This window comes from Paramisgurnus dabryanus, chromosome 13 (genome assembly GCF_030506205.2).
Source record: "Paramisgurnus dabryanus chromosome 13, PD_genome_1.1, whole genome shotgun sequence".
Taxonomy (NCBI): domain Eukaryota; kingdom Metazoa; phylum Chordata; class Actinopteri; order Cypriniformes; family Cobitidae; genus Paramisgurnus; species Paramisgurnus dabryanus.
This window is the reverse complement of record NC_133349.1, coordinates 21,211,168-21,228,793: the sequence shown is the minus strand read 5'-3', so window position 1 is coordinate 21,228,793 and position 17,626 is coordinate 21,211,168. Positions and strand designations below refer to the sequence as shown.

General features: G+C 40.4%; 1 protein-coding gene across 1 annotated transcript in view; it reads left to right on the top strand.

Annotated features, from left to right (window-relative positions):
- The window catches only part of grin2db (glutamate receptor, ionotropic, N-methyl D-aspartate 2D, b), an 83,812-nt gene extending 67,972 nt beyond the window's left edge, over positions 1-15,840 (top strand). The window contains exons 14-15 of the mRNA XM_065245921.2: positions 6,530-6,771; positions 7,014-15,840. Coding sequence (XP_065101993.2) covers positions 6,530-6,771; positions 7,014-10,196 — 3,425 coding nt within the window. The 3' untranslated portion in view covers positions 10,197-15,840. The remainder of the gene's footprint in view (positions 1-6,529; positions 6,772-7,013) is intronic.
- The last annotated feature ends 1,786 nt before the right edge of the window (positions 15,841-17,626 follow it).

Genomic DNA, 17,626 nt, shown 5'->3' with positions numbered 1-17,626 from the left:
TGTGTTGTGATTTGTATAGTCACACGGTGTACAAATAACAAGGTCATATGAGACACAGCCATCTTTTTAAAGTATACATACGGCGAGCAAATCACTCCACCCAAGTAGCAGTGCTTCGCCTTCTAAGAATATAGTTCCTAATAAGTATACTGTTAAAAGATGGCTGTGTTTCATATGACCTTGTTATTTGGGTACATGGTGTGACTATACAAATCACAACATATAAATAGGAAGTGTTTGCATTATTTTGTCACTTATTGGGACGCTATGCTAGCTGGAGCCATTCACTTCCAGTCTTTGTGCTAAGCTAAGCTAGCGGGGGCTGCGTCAGACAGAGTTGCAGAACCCACGAAGATGAGAAAGGTATGTATGGACTTATCTTACTCTGGGGGATAATGTGAATAAGCTAAATTCCCAAAATGTGGGCGTGTTCACTGTCATTGCTGCAGTCATCTTTGGGACGTCGTCGCTGAACTTTTTTTCAGTTGTAAAATGTTTTGGCCCTGCTCGATTTTCATTGGCTTCGCATAAAATAATGGAAAGTTTTTCATTACATCCTCTGAAGTCAATGTGTTAGCATAAGAGAAGCTTGATGGGAGAACAAGCAACGGCATTTTTTCGTCTCGCGAGTGCCTCTCGCGTAAATTATTAGATTTTGATAGCTTACGTTTCTGTCCCGTCACAGAAAACCACCACAGGTTAATCAAAGCCATCAAAGTATTATCTTGTTTTTGTTTGTTTATTTATCACGAAGTACAACTAGTATTCTGTGTATATTCCGCGCCGTCATTGTTGTTTACAATGCGTGGAATGGTGCGCTGTAATTTGTTGAGCGGATTTATTGCATTCTGCAGAAAAGGAGGAGTGCCGTTTATTGCGGTTTGGGGGAAAAGGAAGAAAAGATGACAGAATAACACTGAGGATATTGTATTTTGCGTGAAATAAAAAATTTACTTTTAAATACTGACCTGATACAATACTGATTTTGACAGTAACTAATTTTTTTTTAAATGGCATTTATCGCATTTTGGAACCAAACTCTTCAAATATACTTATTATTCCGTATGTTGACCTTTTTTCATGTAACTGCGCTATTGGCCTACCACAATAATGTTGTGCTATTATCAGAAAGTAGGCAATAAACTGAACTTTTGTGTACATTTTCTACTGTATTAGTCATGGCACATCAAATGATCAAATGACGGAGAAGCGCACTGTAACCATCCACATATCCAGAAGCAACCGCAATCCATTATTATTAAATTCTCTTTTTTGCTATTGTGTGTATATGTGTTAAAACGTACAAGTGAGATGTATTTTGCGGGATTGGCCATTCTCACATTCTGTCAAAGATAAGCTGTTGTTGATTTGCAGTGTCTGCGTGAAACAAATTCTTTAATTGTCATTTATGCTCCCTCCATCCTGCCCACACATATACACAAACACATGAACACATGATCTATCTCACACAGTGCTTCGTTTCAACTGGATGGTTTGTTTGATTGCTGCTTAAATCCTCCGGTTTCTAGTGTCAGATAGAAAGAGCGTGTTTAAGAGAAATAATGTGTATATATGCCAGGTTCCCACAGTGAAAGTCGTCACCGTGGTGCCAGCTTTCATTAGCTAACAGCACTGTTTAACAGCCGAACAGCTTAACATGTGAAATGAACAGTGACTTTTCTATTTATCTGGTTGGTGTTCGGTGAGCTGAGGATATTGTGGGTTATTTTCTGAAAGTGCTAAAGACACGTGGTGCCCTAAAAACATGCAATTTGTTAGGCTATTGTATTTATTAAAATTGAAAAACTAAGTGACACTATAATACAGTCGTGTTTTAGAGTAACAAATAATGCGTGAAGGATGCCGCTTTTCTGTAATAGGTTCTGCGTGAAGGCTTATCAATAAGGTTTGATTCTGGCACACTTGGATTTATTTAAAGATCTTCTGGATTTATTTAAAGATCTTCTTGGAGGCATATGTTAATTTCTGAATGTGGGCACATGGATCCTAGTATAAATTCTGCTATAATGTGCTTGTGTTGTTTAAAATCTGGGTGGGTTTTATTTCTTCTGTTGAACACAAAAGACAATATTTTAATAGATTATGGCACTCATTGGCTTAGTAAATGTTTTTCCTACTATGAAAATCAATGGTGCCATCAACTGTATGCTTACCATCATTTATCAAAATATCTTCTTTTGTGTTCAATGGAAGAAAAAGACTCACACAGGATTAGAACAACATGAGGGTGAATAAATTATGACACAATTTTCATTTTTGAGTAAACTATTCCTTTAACATTAGTATGATGGTACAAACTAATTTTGTCTTAAAGGGGCCACGTCCACGACTTTTTTAAGATGTAAAATAAATCTTTGGTGTCCCCAGAGTACACATGTGAAGTTTTAGCCCAAAATACCATATAAATAATTTATTATAACATGATAAAATCTACACTTTGTGGGTGTTTGCATAAATGTGCCATTTTTGGTGTGTCCTTTAAAATGCAAATGAGCGGATGAAGTGCAAACACTGATAGCAATGATGGTGGTTTGTTGAAATTGAAACACGATTGTGCTGTGAATTATTTTCTCACTCTCTCTTTCTCTCTGCACTAAATGGCAGTGCTGTGGTTGGATAGTGCAGATTAAGGGGTGGTATTATTATAATAAGAGCTCCTTATGACATCATAAGGAGAGCCAAATTTGCTTGTAGAGAATGGTTTACCAAAACTAAGTTACTGGGTTGATCTTTTTTTACATTTTCTAGGTTGATGGAAGCACTGGGGACCCAATCATAGCACATAAACATGGAAAAGTCAGATTTTCATGCCATGGCCCCTTTAATGTTGTGGAAATTTTACAGATTTTTTGTTTTGGAAATAAATCCGATTCCATGAATGCAGTGTATTATTAAATTATACCCAATGTCTCTTTTTGTGAATTGTTGGCTTCGGATGCATGTCTGTATTTGTTTATTCAATGAGCCCACATAAGTCAATTATCCAGCAACTGTAATAACACTATAAGTAATTGATTCAACTGTGCCAGTTCAATCCAAGGAATTAACTCTGATCCTGAGCGTGTGGGAAGTCACTATGGACTAACTAAATCGTTTGATGTCGTTTTTGTTGTACTAACCACTAACTGCAAGCCAGTTGCAGCGATTACAACTCGTACTTTTAGGTTTCTTTAGTGCCTTTATAAACCGCAGGAAGCCACTTGCCCATCTGCAGCCTTTTCATGTCTTTAAAACACTGCAGGTAACCTTATTGGTCAGTGCCACGTAAAAGCACTTCTTCCCTGCTAAAAGCACTATGTTATTTTATCTCAGGGCCAACAGCTTTCTTCTGCAGTGAATTTCTTAAATAGGTGTCCTTTAACCTAACAATTTCAACAACTCATTACAGAGCTCGGAGATGCCTCGGCAGTTCAGATCTTTTATAAAGGTTTTGACCTTTAAGGCTGATCCAGGAGCAGCATTTGCTTTAGTTTGATAGTGGTTCGGGTCAGGGTGGGGCTGCACGGGGAACAGCGTTGACCACATGTCATTGACTGGCTGTCTGCCTGAGCTTAAAGACCTTGCAAAAGTATTAGCTGTTAAAATGTGTCCACTTAACCATGCCAACCCACAGTCCATTGCCAAACAGAAGCTGTTATGACGAGTAGAGGTGTGAAAGAAGTGTGTTTATGTGTGCGTTAAAATGTGTTATATGTGCGAGAATGTATATTTGCTAATGGGTGTGCATGTGGGTGTTTATTTGTGAATTTGCATGCAATTGTGAAGTTTTGTTAGTGTGTTTATGTGTAAGCATATATGCACACTGTGTATATATGCACACAAAGTATTACACGCCTGCTGAGTTTGGCTGTGGTCACTGAAGTGGTTTGCCAAAGCCACGGGCAGGAGTCTGCGAAGGAGGTGAATGGACAGCGTCGGAGCGAGGCAGCGCACGGTTCCTAGCCAAGCTTCTGCTGTTATCTGTATAAGTCCCACATGGGATTCAGTGTCGCGATTCTCTGTCTACGCTTCTGCTGCTTTTGTGTAATGTTTTATGTGACGTGTCCACGGCATCTCATCTACAATGTGATGAATGCCTGCACGTTACGCTTGCGGGACAGTTTGTTTTCGATTGCATAAGAGACACGTGCTATAATTCAGCCTTTGTAAGAACAAACTGTCATTTAAGGTGTGATAGGCGATGATGTGATTTTATTATGCTGCATATTGAAAGGTTAACTGTGAAATCGTCCTGCAGTGAATTACATTCTTAAAAAATAAAGGGGCTTCACGATGCCATACAAGAACCATTTTTGGCTAAATGGTTTGATAAAGAAACTTAAACATCTGAAGAACCATCTTTAGATTATAAAAATGTAAGAAAGAAATGGTTCATGTATGGCATGGCTTTTTAAGCACCTTTATTTTTATAAAGAGTGTACACGACACTGTTTTGCCATAACCCATTTTAAGATAACCTACTGTTCTGTCATTGGCCATTACCCGGTATAAAGCAGTGAATGCATCAGTACATACCTCGGTCTAGTAGGGTCTGAAGTAACTGGCAAGCTCATCTTTGTGTAGATAGAAGGTGTTATTCTGCTTTTCTCTTGAGTTTGCTGCTGGCCTGACCATGTTCCAGTACAATTAAATGATTATGATCTCACCCTTTCACCATTCTGTCTTCTTCGCTGTCCTCTTGTTTTTTTCCACCCTCTGCCTATCACTGTGTTGCTGCTTCTATCTTATTTCATTTTCCCTCTTTTATGTTCCATCTTCTCATACATTCACACACATACACAAACTTTCGATTTCTTAACCTCAATCCACTTTTAGGTTCATCCCTTACTTCTCATCTCTTTAATAGAGGATGTCCTGTGACACAATGCATCATTGAAAAGACAAAAAGGAAAAGTGAATATGTGTAGATCATTATGCAGAACAGCCTTTGCTATCATACGACTGTCTCTGTCCTTATTTCTCTCAGTGTTTCAAGATTTTCGAAGGCTGTACCTTTAGATCAGCTTCTAAACGGATTATTTACCTTGACAGTTCGTTTTTTTCACGGTGTCCTCTTATGTTGAATGCACTCCCCTGCTTTCTCTTCCCTTGACCTTTGACCAGTAATATCTTCAATTTAATAGTCAAAGATTTTAAATAAATGGTCTGACATGGCAGCGCATAAAGTGGAAGTACAGCTTACCTGTTGTCTTTGCTATTCTGTTCACAGTAGCAGAAATTATTCTTGCATACTATCTCTAAATTAATAGAGGAATAAATTAATGTATTTACAGTCTTTGGAGATAGCAAAACTTTTATTTTTAAATTGCATTTGGATATAAATGGTTTCATTGGATGCACACGCTTTGCCGCGGTTAAGCGCCTGGCATGAATTTAACTTTCGGTCTGTGCTTGTTAATCGGTCTGGCTAGCGACTAAACTTATCTCTGGAACAAATACAGCGTGGAAAATAAAAATTTTCCGGTTTCTAAAAGACGATGGGAGATAGTGAGCATGGATCACTGCTGTGTGGATTTGGCAGCTAGGTAAACATTTAAGTATCTGTAGCTTACATTGCAGTGTAAGCTTACATCTGCTGGTCTAAACACTGTCTGAACACTGATTTACAATGACGTCTGCATTTTCTTGTCATTTGATTGGATTGACCCTCAGCATTGAACTCTTCTTGAGGAATGAGAGGAGGATGGATTTTGTTTACAAATAACCCATAGGCTAATTTGGTGAATTTAATGCATTTTATTGCGTAAGCAAATAATATTTGTAATATGTACTTTTTCTGAATATCACTTTTTAATAGTAAAGCATAGTATTAGCATAGTAATTTGTTATACTTTTGATTCTTCAAAGCTTTTTCAAGAACCATTTATGCGATTTCTTTTGCAAAATAAGAGTTTGCCCTTATTTTAAATACCTTTCAAACAGGTTTCTGTATAATTTTTGCTGTGTCTCATTTTGTAGTGTCTTTTTTAATAAAGTAAAAATTGACTTATTCCTTGAGGTGTAAAATACAGTAATTTCAATTTTACTTTGCAATTTAACGGTTCATGTTTTTCTGTTGCCTTGACTTCATGATGGTATTATAAGATGGATTAATTTAGATAGGTCCACACTTAAGGCCTAAGTGTGAAATGCACAGATCGCCATGGTAACGTTGTATACGTAAATTTTATGCAGTAACATTAGCTTAGTGTAATGGTTAATATGCTTTAGCTGTTATTTTAAACTAGGTAATTTACTGGTTATATATTTAGCTTGTTAATAAAATAGTTTATATATGCTGTTGCCTCTAAAACCATCTTTAGCTGTCTCTTCTGTTTTAAATGCTTTATTTGTATGTTAAGAAATATAGTTCTGCATTGTAATATATACTTTATCAGATTACAGTGTATTGCTTTGTATACATTTATACATACATGATATCTACACATTATGTATAAATACATGGTCAAGTGAATATTGTTTAATGCAGTGTCTTACTCCCTTCTTCTCTGGTTTTGTCTCTTCTCAGATGAGATTGAGATGCTAGAGCGTCTCTGGCTCTCAGGGATCTGTCATAATGATAAAATTGAAGTGATGAGCTCCAAACTAGACATAGACAACATGGCCGGTGTGTTCTATATGCTGCTAGTGGCCATGGGTCTCAGTCTTCTGGTCTTTGCCTGGGAGCACCTGGTTTACTGGAGGCTTCGGCACTGCATGAGCAAAATGGGTCAATCTGGCAAACTGGACTTTCTACTTGCCTTCAGCAGGGTAAGAGAAAGTGTGGTGTGGGTAAGAAAATTATGCGAATAGTCACAAGGATAAGGACAAGAGTGTTTGTTGGTCAAGTAAGAAGGCTGATAACATGGTCTACACTTATAAAAAATAGGGTGAAAGTAATGCTTATTGCCAATTAACTTAATTTGCCATTATCAAAATGTAAATTATTTCATTAACAAATAACCTTTTTTTTTTGGCAAATATATTATTCTCTTCTATTTTTGTACATATAGGGAATGTATAGCTGCTGCAGTTTTGAGGATGAAACTGTGCAAGGTGGGGCCAAAGTCACAGTTACTACACATCATCACACTGCCATGGTTCCTGCTTCTTCCTCACATGTGGTCACTTCAGCTGTATCCAATCCAGGCATTGCAATGGTGCAGCAGCAACAACCACAGCAGCCTCAGCCTCCCCAGTCTTACAAAACACCTCTTCCTGGATCACCTCCCACAATCGTTCATTCTGGAGCACCATTGGGTCCCTCAAACACTCAACTTATAGGAGCTCCACTACCATGCACTACTTTCTTACCCCGGCCAGATCGCAGGCTGGCCGTTGTGGACCGTTGGAGACTACCGAAAACGTCTGGTGCCACCGCCCCCATGGGTGTCAGAGGAGCTCTAACAGAAACAGGGCCCTTACCTCAAAAGGTGGCGCCAGCTTGGGCAAGTGGTGGAGGTACAGGCAGTGGTCTAGATGGATATAAGCGCTATTATGGACCTATTGATCCTGAGGGACTTGGGCCATGTGTGGACCAGCAGGCAGGTTCTCAAACTCCAAAGACTGTCCCCAGAGCCCACCAACAACCCCCACCAACTGGTGTTGCTTACTACCAGGAGAAGGGCATGGAACATGGCATGGGGAAGAAGGTGGGAGTGGGTACTGGTGGAGGGGGTCAGGGTAGAGGGGTTAAACCTTTGGGGACTCCCAGGCTGCCCCCTAAAAGCCAGGCCCCAGCCCCACTGACACCTAACCCCCCATTTCAGCACCCCTCTTCCCCTCTCCCTTCAACCTTCTGGAGGAAACGGCGACCAAAAAAGCCCAAAGAACCTGGTGGTCCATTGTATGAAAACATCCTGCCACTGGGTCGGAGAGTTGGAGGTAGGGAAGGACCTCGAAGGTCGAGACCCTCACCTCCGCTCCCCATCCCTGTGCCAGTCACAATTTCCCCATCCTACACTCCTCCATCCCCCTCTCCCTCGCTCCCCTACTCCTCCACATCATCCTCTTCATCATCCACAAGCTCATCAACCACATCTTCAGCCACATCGTCACGCTCAACCTCTCCATCATCCACATCTACAGCTTCATCTCGGAGCACGCGAGACAGAGAGGCTGAGGAAGAGGATGAGGAGGACTTGGACGAATTGACAGAGGAGTCCAGTCTTCTACAGGGACACAACAGAACCAGGGATCGAGAGCGATCTATTCTCTCCCCCAGATCTCTCACTCATGGTCCTCCCCCTCCTATACCCCCACGCAAACCATGGGGGACATTTGGAGATAGGGAACAAAAAAAAGACAGAGAGAGGGAGAGAGGTGGCAGCCAGCTAGCACAGCTCCAAGAGTGGTGGGCAGGATGGTCAGAAAAAGAGAGGGACAGGGAAAGGAGTAGTGGAGCCAAAGGAGATATAGAGAGAAAAAGAGAGAAGAAACATAGGAAAGAGAGAGAAAAGGAGAAAAAGAAAAAGAAGAAGAGAAGCAAAAAGCGCAAAAAGAGAGAAGAGCGTGAAAGGGAGAGAGAAAGGGAGAGGAAACGTCGCAAGGTAAAAAAGAAGAAAAAGAAGGAAATGAAAACAAAAAAGAAGAAGAAAGTGTCATCCAGCAAGCGGTCAGAGCCAGAGGAGGGTGATGTTGAGGCAGAGAGAGAAGGAGATGGGGATGGAGATAGAGAAGGAGAGTACTCCTCTTTTTCTGCTCAGTATCGTGGTGCATTTGTTGACAAAGGCAATCTCTCAGCTTGGGAAGGAGAGAGAGAACGGGAGAGGAGAGAAGGAGGTGAGGACATGGGTGATGAAAGAGAGGAAGAGAGTGGTGGAGGAAGAGCTAGGGAGAGGAGACCCAAAAGTTCCCATTCACGAAATCGGCCATCCAGTAAACGTTATCCTAACCTCAACAAACTACCTTCATCAGTCAAGTTCTGGGTCAGTGGAGGGGAGGCAGGGGCCACAGAGGCTACTGGACCTTCCCCTCCATCTTCTTTGCAAACTTTTCTTTCCTCATCTAAAAGAAGAAGGAGTAGTGGGGTAGAGAGAGAGGGAGGAGGGAGAGTAGGAGAGCGAAGGCCACTGCTCCTCCATTATGAAAGGGGACGAGTAAACACCAGAGAAGGCCTGTCATTCCATGAGTGGGACTCTGAGGATGAGGAGGAAGAAGAAAATGAAAGGGAACGAGAAAGGGAGAGATTAGAGGAGAGAGTCCGACGGACAGGAGGGAGAGGTGCAGTGTCAGAGTCTGAGCGAGACAGAATAAGGGCGGATGAAAGTTTTTCTGATGAAGGCTCCTCAGGGGAGTTTGGCCGTTTTGAAAGATATTGGGAAGGAAATGGAATGGGTGGAGCTACTGGAATAGGGGGTGGTGGGTGGTTTTTTGGGACATACCCTGCCCGAGAAAAAGGTGGAAGTGTCAACAGTCGAGACGACTCCATTCTGGGTCGAGCTGAGGGATGGGGTGTAGCAGGTGATTTTTGGGGTTCAGGTCCAGGTATTGGATGGGGGTCTGGAGGAGGAAGTGGGGGGTTGGGGTCACAGTGGCCACCCCCTCCTACTTCTCTCCCGCCCCCGCGTCGGTACTGGTCAGTTGACAAACTACAGATGAAGGGTGAAAAGCGCAGTCGCAGTGGGTCAAAGAGCAAAGGTCACAGGTCTCGAGAAAGAATGCAGGACACAGAGTCATGTACATGTGCACAGTATGGACACGGTAGGCCCCACATACATCCTAAACGCAGCAGTTCTCATTCTCACAGTCAGGAAGATCTGCTTCCCCACTGCCAAAGCTTTAGTGGAAGCTCACGGCCCAAGCCACCTCCTAAACCTGACAAATCCAAATCTGGAAGCCAGTCCAACCTAAGCTCCCAGCAAGCCCAGCTTTCAGAACACTTATCCCAGCCATCGCATTCCCCACCCCAGCCCCACCTTCCCTCATTACAGGTGCCCTCTGCTCCCAACTCCTTACCCATGCCCATTCCTCCACCTCCATCTTCTGCATCTATGTCCCCTCCACCTGTGCTCTCCCCTGGGGCTGCATCAGGCTCTTCTCAGGCAGCCACCGCCAGCGCTAAACTTCAGTACCAGAGACTTCGGTCTGTTCCCCAGCCACGGCAATTCTATTCCCCCCACCTGCCACTCAAAGCCAAGAGCCTGTGCTCACGCCGTGGTTCTGCCCATTTCTCCAGCCTTGAGAGTGAAGTATGACACGGGGCTTCGCTGCTGCGTGTTTGTGTGAGCTCTACTGTGAAGCGCAGCTGGAGTGTGATGCACATACATGCGCCGCACCAAGACGAGGAAAACGTCCACAATGGCGACCAGAGCAGCAAAGAAACAGCAGTCAGAGTAGGGGATGGCTCAATGAATTCTGCCTGGGTCACAACGGATACTCCAGCAGTGCTCCATCTTCGGTCTGAGCTGAGTATTATGATGTCCTCCATGCTCCTCTCCTCCAGTGAGAACAGTGGATAGGAAATTTCTGGAATTTTCTGTGAGTAATGATGTCATGTTTACACACACACACTCCCTCGAACAAGGAAAAGGCATTTTTGCATCATCCACATACAACATGAGATTGCAGGCGTCAATTTCTGCTGTGGCTCAAACTGGCTTTTCAGTTTATTTACAGATGACTTGGAATTAATCTATAGTCGATCTGAATGCAGTCTTGGAGAGGCTCACATAAACAGCATCAACTCACTGACTGAAAAAGTGTCTCCATGGCAACTTGATGCACATAAAATCTCCTTCTATGTTTTTTCTTTTTTTTTGTGGCACTTGGAAACAGTGATGTATGCCATGAGTATTGGTTTGGATTCCTCTTTCCAGGCCATGGTGGACAATTGAAATTTGACCTCAAAGTAAATAAGACTAAACTGGGTCACTTTGCCTGTATTTCTACAGCAAGCTTCAGCCAATCAGAGTCATCATTCAGCAGAGCTTCAGTCCAACCAGAACTTTAATGCCATGGTATCACTTTGACATTGAACAAAGATGACGTTCAATTCTAAAGAGACACATTTCAATAGAACAACAATAAGAACACAAACAAAACAAAAATGTAGCAATTTTTCTGTAACATTATTTTCCTTACTTCAGGTTTTCTTTATTTTATGCTATTTATTGCTCTCACTGTGGTTGTATTTTAACAAAAGGGTAAACTAGCCGTGTCTGATGTTAAATAGCGGGATTATAGATGTGATGACAATTTTTACAGAGTTATTTTTTGATAACAGAGTTATCAAATTATCACAACTAGATCCACGGTACTGCCCGGTGTGACAGTCCTTTCTTTGCATATAAGCAATACTTGTCTTTCATCAAACGATGATGGGTTGCAATATTTATGATTGGCACTAGATGGCTACATAATATTAAAAAACTGTATTTTAATGATTATGAATGGTGGACCCTGCCTGGATAATGCTTGCTTGTTTCTTTTTTAAATTTTACAGTACATTTTAGATCTCAAACAGACAGCTGCCCCTCTGAGTGTTTAAAAGATGGCTGTCATTGTCATTGGTCGTGTGTTACCAAGTCAAGACTACTTCCAGTGCATAGTTGCATGTAATAAAGCACAAGTTGCTGGCTTTCGTCAGTGCAAATGTATGATAATGAAGAGTCGAGGACAAACACAGTAAGAATATTTTTAGCTGACAGCCTCAGCCAGCCTAAATATAGTTTTGGCAAGATAATTGATGTCAATCATCATGTAAAGAGATTTTTTAAGTACCTATTTGACGTCAGGCACCGCTCATTTGCCCGTGTTGTAGTTGAATGTAGCTTTGACATGATTTAGCAAAAAGTAGACATGCGGTAGATTTTGTAGCATTTTGGATGCAGTTACACATTACGGGAACTGACACTTTTAATCTGGGGGGTGTAGAGGGCTTGTACATGTTGTCACAGATTACCTGATTCAACCGCCCTTTATTTGACTACATGTGGAAATAAGTGATGTTTGTCTCCCTTTCGTATGTCGTTCCTTTTACAAGACCACCTGGGGAATCGTCTTTATCATTTGCAATGAAATTTAGGGCTTTTACACATTTTGAAAACCCACATGTTGTCACATGAGTCGAGAACTAACAAGCTCAGGTATCGAATCGCGTGTTGTGTAAACCGAATCGCACACAGCCGCAAAATCCCCTCGCTCAGCGTTTCTTGCAATGCCGGCAATACGGGTGCGTCAGCTAAAAGTCCACCACGCTCGGCGTAAGAGGCGCGACGGGGGCCAGGGAGATGGATGTCGAATGATTGAATTAATATAGTGTGCCATGAGTACACTTGATCTGTCATTGACCCTTACTGAGTCTGAAGGCGCTAACACAGAATTCTGTGACTGCATGTACAGAACGGACTTAAAATTCTCATGTAGCTTTTTTCTTAAGAACAAAAAGAAATATTATCTCTATATACTATGTTTTTGAGAATGTATCATGTTATACTGTGAATTGACTTAGATATTTTATTGCACATTGTATTCGGTTTTCGTTGCCACCATTTGGCATATCATTTATCTATAGATATAATATATATATATGTACAAACAAATATATACATATATATACAGACAAGTATATATATATTTAACAAGTTAAGTTTGATATACTTGGAGGAAGTGGTAGAAATAGTTTTAAATGTTTTAGCTTTGTAGCAATTCTAGACTCTGGAGACATTTTTGAATTTTGATTCCTCCTATATGACTGTGAAAACATTAGTGCCTGTGAAGAAAAACAAGAAACAAGTTTAATATCTGTTTTCATCTTTCCATCCATCCATCTACTTATCTAATTTAAAACAGATCTTTTGAAACCATTACTATAAGACTACCTAAATACATTTTTAAAACATATGTTTTTTTTCTGACCATGTTGTAATGTTGCTTCATCTGTCCACCCATCTCTTAGTGCTGGTCTTTGTCCTATTCTGTACTTATTCTTGTTTCCACAGCGCCATTTAGATTTGGCAATTTAAACAATGTACCTCTGACGTTTTCTTTTTAGATCTTTTTTAATCTCTCTGTTTATCCCTCTGTATGTTCTCTCAGTTAGCAAAAAACAAAACAAGAAAAAAACAGAGACCAGTAGCTACTGTGTTCCTGCTCCTATCAATTGATTATTGACGAAAATGATCAATTAAAGTTATGTTATTGATAAATGACTGAAGAGTTGTACCTGATGACCATGACACTGTAGTGAGAGTCTGGGCTGTACTGTACATAACGTATTGTTGCTATGGTGATCAGCAACATGATAAATACTTTACTATGTGCAATAGGTATAAGGGGCCATTCACACTGTAGGCATTCTTGTTTTTTAACAAGCTAAATGATGTCCTTAATTGTTGTGCATCTTTCCATAAATGCTGTGTTTTTTAAAACAGTTCGGCCTTTTTAAGCACATTTCATATGAAATTTCACAGCATCTAGCTTTTTAAAAAATAAGAATGCGCTCTCTCCGTGAAATGCCCCCTGACATAGTCTGCATACTGAGTTGTGTTGAAGGTATATAAGGCAATAGATACAGTGTCACCCCCATTGCCAAACAGACACTCATCGAAGGCTACAACCCTCCCCTTTGTTTTGACTGTAACACGTAATCTGATAGCATAATGCACACATTGTGAAATAGACACAGTGCTAAGTTGAATAATGTTGGTAAAATTGTGAGTGGTTAATATTTGGCTGGGAAATTAAAATGATATATTGTTTTAAGGGCTGGTCAGCTGGTGCTTCACATCCTGTTTAAATGTTGGTTTATCTATACATGAAAAGATCAGATGCAAAACCCGCTAAGTGCTCGCTTTTATCAAAACTGTAATGGATTCTGCCTAAAAACATGTATTACTGAATGATGGTGGGATTAAGCAGATTTAAAGTAACGTATAGTACGTGTAGAGAGCATTTTGTTATCTAAGTTTTGACTGTGGTGGCATTTAGTGGCTTTTGCATCTGGACTCGTTACCTTTTCTAGACTAATGCAACCACAAAGCATTGATGTATTATAATCCCTATGTGTGTGTGTACCTCATTTGTTATTGGTACAGATTCTCTGTCATTCATTTCACATTTGGATAATCACTGATTAAATGAACTTAGAGGCTATATAGCACTTAATCAATGAAAGAAAAGGTGACTATATGGACGTATGTGCTGCATTACGTACTGCAGTCCTTTTGTAGGTGTTTATTTATGTAAGAGAGATTGTACACTTATGCTTGAGCTCATTTGTTTGCCGCTAGCCGAGATGAAATAAGTGATTTGACCCCTAAACCGAGGCTGCCTGTACTTTCATAGTATTTACTTAATACAATGATATATTTACTTCCTGACTGTTCATGATTTTCTGTAGGTATGCAAGTATGTAATACATTTCCAAACATTATCTTGGCATTTCCCTATGACCCATATGACCACCTTTGCAAAACAGGTTCAATTTAATCACATTGAACAACTCTCTAGGCATTTCTGTTCGTACCCTTAAGCTGTGTAGCTCACAGTTTACTGTAAAATTTGATGGCTCCTCGGCTCCAATGGCATTATGGGATAGAAAGGTGTATTGTTGTGCATTGACTAAATCATGAATATGGAGTGCATCCTGTTTTTGCATAGAGTGTAGCACTTTGCCTGGATCTCTGTTTATCTTTTTTTTCAGTGCTTATCTCTCACTTATTAGGCTGTTATACTGCATTCACTCAGGGTAGTTGGACACACACGCACACACACACACACACACACACACACACACACACTGCAGGGCTGGTCACTGCTACTGGATGCAGGTCTTCTAGAACTCTCTCTTTCTTTCTCTCTCTCTCTTTCTCCCTCCCTTAGGAGCTTAGACTCAGAGTTGCTTCAGGTATGCACCGTGATGTGAGGCATTACTTGACAGACAGCTCGATGGATAAAAGTGCAGCTCTCCTCACTTGATCACCTCCGATCAGTGATGTGTGTGTGCATGGGTGTGCGTATATGTGTGTGTGCGTGTGTGTAAAAGCAGGTCAGCTCCTGTGGTAGACCACCATATTCTTTACTTAGCTTACCCTTATTTCTCAAGCTGATGGCAAAGACCAACAATAATGTTTGAGATATATGTGTGGTCATCTGCTTAATAGCATGTACTACAGTACTCAGTGACTGCTGTCATACTCACAAACAGGGTCCTCCATGTAATGTTACATACATAACCATGTATCCCATCTCATTGTTTAAAATGCAAATTGAAAAGATACATTTTAGTTCATTTATATTCTTAATGTTTGGAAAAAATATATTTTTTAATTTGTAACACTGTTAAATGGCTTTATTTGATGTGACATTGTGTTAGTTGCACTGTAACTATGGCCAATGCAGGTGTGCACTGTATGTGTGTGACAGATCTGGATTGTTGAGAATGATTATGGCTTTGTACTTCCCAGTCCAGACTGGATCCTTCAACCGTTCAGAGTTTGTGGTAATGACATCATGGAAAATGGTTTGAATGGGTCAGTGCTAAGAATTGCTTTATAAAGAACTCACTCTTTAAAAAATGTACCGCCTGCTGGACCTTGCTTATTTATACATGTATCTGCATGGCAATACTTGTTTATGTGCTGTTTGCTTTTCGCACATCTGCTTTTCTTTGTAGACTTCCGTGTTCACCTCCCTCTCTCTCTCTCTCTCTTTTCTTTTCAGCAATGTGTTTGGAGCTTTGATGTTTTTGAAGACCAGATCTGACCTTATGTAAGATACCATCTCCGTACAAGAATGCATATTTCTGGCCCATTTTTCTCACCGAAGCTACGATATCTGAAGTAAAACTGACACACACACAAATGTGAAAACAACTCAAGTTCTTTTTTGTGTGATTTACTGTTTTCTACATAAAATAACCCTATATAATGTAAAAAAAAACATCTTGAGAAAATATACCTTTGATGTTTTTTAATATTGACTGAGTTAGGTCATGTCAAAGATTGAAATGAAAGTGAAATCAATGATTGAAATCAAACTGATGCGTATAATCTCATAAATAATTAGATTATAAGACTTTTATCTTTGCTTTCACAGACAGTTTAAAAAAAATCCAATATCAGTCCTTTGCTGTTGAACACAGGTTATGAATGCGCTGATAGATTGATTAAGTGTCACAGAACCCAACATGCAGATCGTTCTTGTCTTTTGCATTGATGAAATACAAGCATATCTTAAACAAATAATGACATCTTTCCTTTGATGTTGGACTTTAATTCTCCTCATACCAACGTACCCTGGTACATTGTGTGTTTGTTGCTGCTTTAGTCAGATATCTTGTGTGTATACATATGCTGCTTGTGAACGACAGGCGATAGAGTGCTGAACTGTATGTTATCTTTGTAGTGGTGAACCGCTAACAGCCTCATCTCGGGAGTGTTTTCAGTAGCTGTGGATGATGTCTGTGGTGTGCTCGTGTCTGTGCATCGATCAACACCGAGCTGCGTTATGTCACTCCAAAGCCACACACACACACACACACGTATGAAGAGTTCTGCCGCAGCACAGCAGAAACCCTGTCGTTGCTTATCCTCTCACTATAGCATCAATGCTCAGATTATCACCTCACGTTTGTATGAGTGAGACGAGAGAGAAATGAAAAACGTGTTAGTAACAGGAAGGCATGGATTTGAAGCTGTCCCTCACACACACATTTGCACACTTTCACACATCCTGCACATGATAGAAGCTGCAATGTTCTCTTTCATCATTAGCCCGGCGTGCCGCGGGCTGCACCAGCGCAGAGACTTGATCTCTCAATATAAAAAATAAAAAATCGAAAAGAAAAATGGAGAGCACCTCGGCGTCTTTTCATCTTTTCATCCACAAAGCAAATTACGTTAGAACTTTTCTTCATTTGATACTTTTTCTTCTTGTCCATTATGGCACCGGGGTTGAGCAACACATTTCCCAGAATTCATGGTGGCATGTGCTGCAACTTCTCTCATCTCTCACTATTATTGACATGAGCATTTATATCAATTTGTCTCGCAGGACTTCACTTCTTCTATTATTGATAAAACTATGGGTGAATGCTGCACTTTGGCGCTGAGGCGATTACTGTTAATTTTTCGCCATAGTTTTGTACATTCGAAGGCTATTTGCTTCTTTGCGGTTTCGTATTGATGCGTGCACAGCTCTCTCTCTCTTCTTAAACTATTTAAAAAAATTAAATGTAAATAAAAGATGCCTGTGTTTAATTCAAATGTGATCATTATTAGATAGAACCGTGTAATGCGGTTCTGCGGGAAAGTATATATCAACCCTGCTGGTTTCCAGAAGCAATGTTTTTAAAATGTAATTTGTGTCTAATTTCATTTGAAAGTTGGAAAAGCAAGACCAGACAGAAGCAAATTTGGATGTTTTCATTTGGTTGTAATAGATTCATGTAATTGGTCTTAAAAACGCACAGCAGAAAGGAAGAGTTGTAAATGCTGGGGGATTGTATAGATGCTGAATTTTTCCTCTTCATTAGTGTAATGTCAAGACTAATAGGCTGATGGTTTGTGGCCAGTATATGAGCTCTTTCTTTCTACAGTAGAGGTGCACTTTGATGTTCGAATTCTCTGTATAAAGGTTTGCAGCCTGTCTGTCTTTACAGATCTCTCAAAGCCACAAATGTGCT